Source organism: Octopus bimaculoides, unplaced genomic scaffold (genome assembly GCF_001194135.2).
Source record: "Octopus bimaculoides isolate UCB-OBI-ISO-001 unplaced genomic scaffold, ASM119413v2 Scaffold_169698, whole genome shotgun sequence".
NCBI classification, from domain to species: domain Eukaryota; kingdom Metazoa; phylum Mollusca; class Cephalopoda; order Octopoda; family Octopodidae; genus Octopus; species Octopus bimaculoides.
In genome coordinates, this window is record NW_026423379.1 from 2387 (window position 1) to 2721 (window position 335).

Here is a 335-nt window from a genome sequence, read left to right on the forward strand (position 1 = left end):
GCCCTAACCACTGGGCCATTGCGCCTCCACATGTATGTATGTATGTATGTATGTATGTATGTATGTATGTATGTATGTATGTATAAATCGTTTCGCTCTTTTACTCTTTTCATAGACTCCAAGTTCTACCATGCACTCCGACCGCGCAAAATCAGCATACGTGATATCAAAGTCTATCCCATGTAAGTCCATATTATACATGTAACACCTTATACAAATGACATATTATACATGTGACATATTATACATGTGACACCCATAAATTCACACCCACCGCCCCAGCAACATCATCATCATCGTTTAACGTCCGCCCTCCATGCTAGCATGGGTTGGAC

General features: G+C 40.9%; 1 protein-coding gene across 1 annotated transcript in view; it reads left to right on the forward strand.

Moving 5' to 3' along the window:
* The window catches only part of LOC106881742 (uncharacterized), an 11064-nt gene that overhangs the window by 1441 nt on the left and 9288 nt on the right, over window positions 1-335 (forward strand). Inside the window, exon 2 of the mRNA XM_014932233.1 lies at window positions 116-182. Coding sequence (XP_014787719.1) covers window positions 116-182 — 67 coding nt within the window. The remainder of the gene's footprint in view (window positions 1-115; window positions 183-335) is intronic.